This window comes from Priapulus caudatus, unplaced genomic scaffold (genome assembly GCF_000485595.1).
Source record: "Priapulus caudatus unplaced genomic scaffold, Priapulus_caudatus-5.0.1 Scaffold404, whole genome shotgun sequence".
Taxonomy (NCBI): domain Eukaryota; kingdom Metazoa; phylum Priapulida; class Priapulimorpha; order Priapulimorphida; family Priapulidae; genus Priapulus; species Priapulus caudatus.
In genome coordinates this window covers 42584-44733 of record NW_014577465.1, presented here as the reverse complement: position 1 = coordinate 44733, position 2150 = coordinate 42584, and the positions used below count along the sequence as shown (strand labels likewise).

At 40.2% G+C, this 2150-nt stretch overlaps 1 protein-coding gene across 1 annotated transcript in view; it reads left to right on the top strand.

Annotated features, from left to right (window-relative positions):
• LOC106810012 (testis-expressed sequence 264 protein-like) overlaps window positions 1-2150 on the top strand; it is a 10939-nt gene that overhangs the window by 1027 nt on the left and 7762 nt on the right. Inside the window, exon 2 of the mRNA XM_014813264.1 lies at window positions 323-544. Coding sequence (XP_014668750.1) covers window positions 323-544 — 222 coding nt within the window. The remainder of the gene's footprint in view (window positions 1-322; window positions 545-2150) is intronic.

The following is a 2150-nucleotide window of genomic DNA, read 5'->3' as shown; positions in this document are numbered from 1 at the left end:
AAGAGAGTATAGAAACATTAAGAATTTGGTAGTAAATAGATTTCGTATTTATTTAGCATTATATTTTATTGAAACGCTTCAAGTGCCTGTTGTCAACAACAACACCAACAGCAGCGATTCAGTTAACAAATGATAGTAAACCGTCTTTTTAAAATTGTTTCGTACTACCATGTTCCTAAACTTACTTAAACATAACTGTAAACGCTAACAATTATTCATGGCGTCATGTGTGTGTAAATATATACTGTATATGCGACTTCCATCTTGCATTGCACACTGATCACACGCTGTGTGTACGAATAAAATGATGTTGAAATCGCAGGTCCCGGCAGCAAAACTTCGCTACATCGTCGGCGCAATCATCGCAGAAGGCAGCGAACTCCCGGACAAGAACCTCAAAGACATTCTCACGTCGAAAGGGTTTTCGTTTGCATCGTTCCCCGTCGTCACTCACGCTGTGACAACCACTTTCCCTTACAAGACCATCATCTCCGTCTTCATCGCCGTGTCAAGAGTGTATCCGAAACTTGGAGAATACATTATAGTACGTTGGAATATTTCGATAGACCAGATTTGTGATTATTTCGCCAATGGAACTTTTATTTATTTATGGAATGTTTCATTATATTTTGCATGACTGCGACAGTGCATAGTTACTGGCCGTTTCTCAAAGTAAATATGTTACAAATGTTGCATTTATAGGTTATTATTCCCAGATCTTCATTAGTATCCTCTTATATATATTTTCCATTATCGTTATTAGTCTAATCATAACTTTCATGCTATCCCTATCCGTAATCTAATCCTAACTAAATGCTATCCCAAACCCTAACCATAACTCTAACCCCCTAATTTAGCTGTGACCGTAACCTAATGCTAGCCCACATCTTCACAGATCGGGGGTTCGGAAGTTGACTTGACCCTGAAATGTTCTAGGGAATATATAGTGTCATTACGTCGCTAGTGCCATGACTTCCTCTTCCCAGAGCCACAGTCACGCAGTGCAGAATATAACACCGTCGTTATATCCCTGATACTAACCTTCTCTTCCTCTCCCTTATTTCCTCCTCTTCCTCATCCATTTCCTATAACCTCAGCATTCAGTACTGAGTATCAAAGCAGCTTCTTCTGTTACAGGTAGCGTGATCTTCTCCAGTGCTATAGCTTCCTCTTCTTCTTCCTCCAACGTACAGTAGCTGTCTGCTGAGTGACGTAACAAGCTAAACTGAGCATGCACAGTCAACCCGTGCTAACTTACCCTGGTTCAGCATTTTGTGTGTGTACGCTGTGAGTTAGCGCGGGCCTGGCCCGGGCAGACTAGTTTTATGTAGGATCACATTTTTCAGTCTATACGGGGTATCAGACATTGTAGCTCACTCTTCTTCTTCCTCCTCGTAGAGTCACCAGCATGCAATATTGAGTATCAAAGCAGCTTCTTCTGTTCAGGCATGAGAATTTTCTGCGGATTTCCGGGTTTTGGTTTTCATTTGAGTCATTCTTGAGATTGATGCCAAAAAACTAATAAAAAGCTTAGTGGGTAATGCATACTTTTTTTGTCAAAATGGACGCCATTTTTTATTTAAACTTCATAAGAAGTCAGGAAAAGTACGTCAAATTTCACACAGAAGTAACAGAACTCCAGATAAATATCGCGGTGTATCTATGTAATGTAAATTAATAAGGCATGCTTTAAGTTAATTAACCGCCACATAAAACATTGAAATTTTCATAGAAATTGGCAAAAATTTTAATTGTAAGTCACGAAATTGGTCTTTTACTAAGAACGGAACGGAATTTTTGCCCAGAATGCATGGAAATGGCCTATCTGCTCTTCCATATTTCAAAAATTTCCTGGGGGGCATGCCCCCAGACCCCTCTAGCATTCAACCTTCGGCACGAATTTAAATATTTCCTCCAAAAACATCTCAACCTGTTCTCATGCCTGTCTGTTACATGTAGCATGATCCCCCCTAGTGCTATAGCATCTTCTTCTTCTTCTTCTTCTTCTTCTTCTTCTTCCTCCCTGTAGAGTCACCAGTATTGAGTAGCTTCTTCTTCTTCCTCCCTGTAGAGTCACCAGTATTGAGTAGCTTCTTCTTCTTCCTCCCTGTAGAGTCACCAGTATTGAGTAGCTTCTTCTTCCTCCCTGT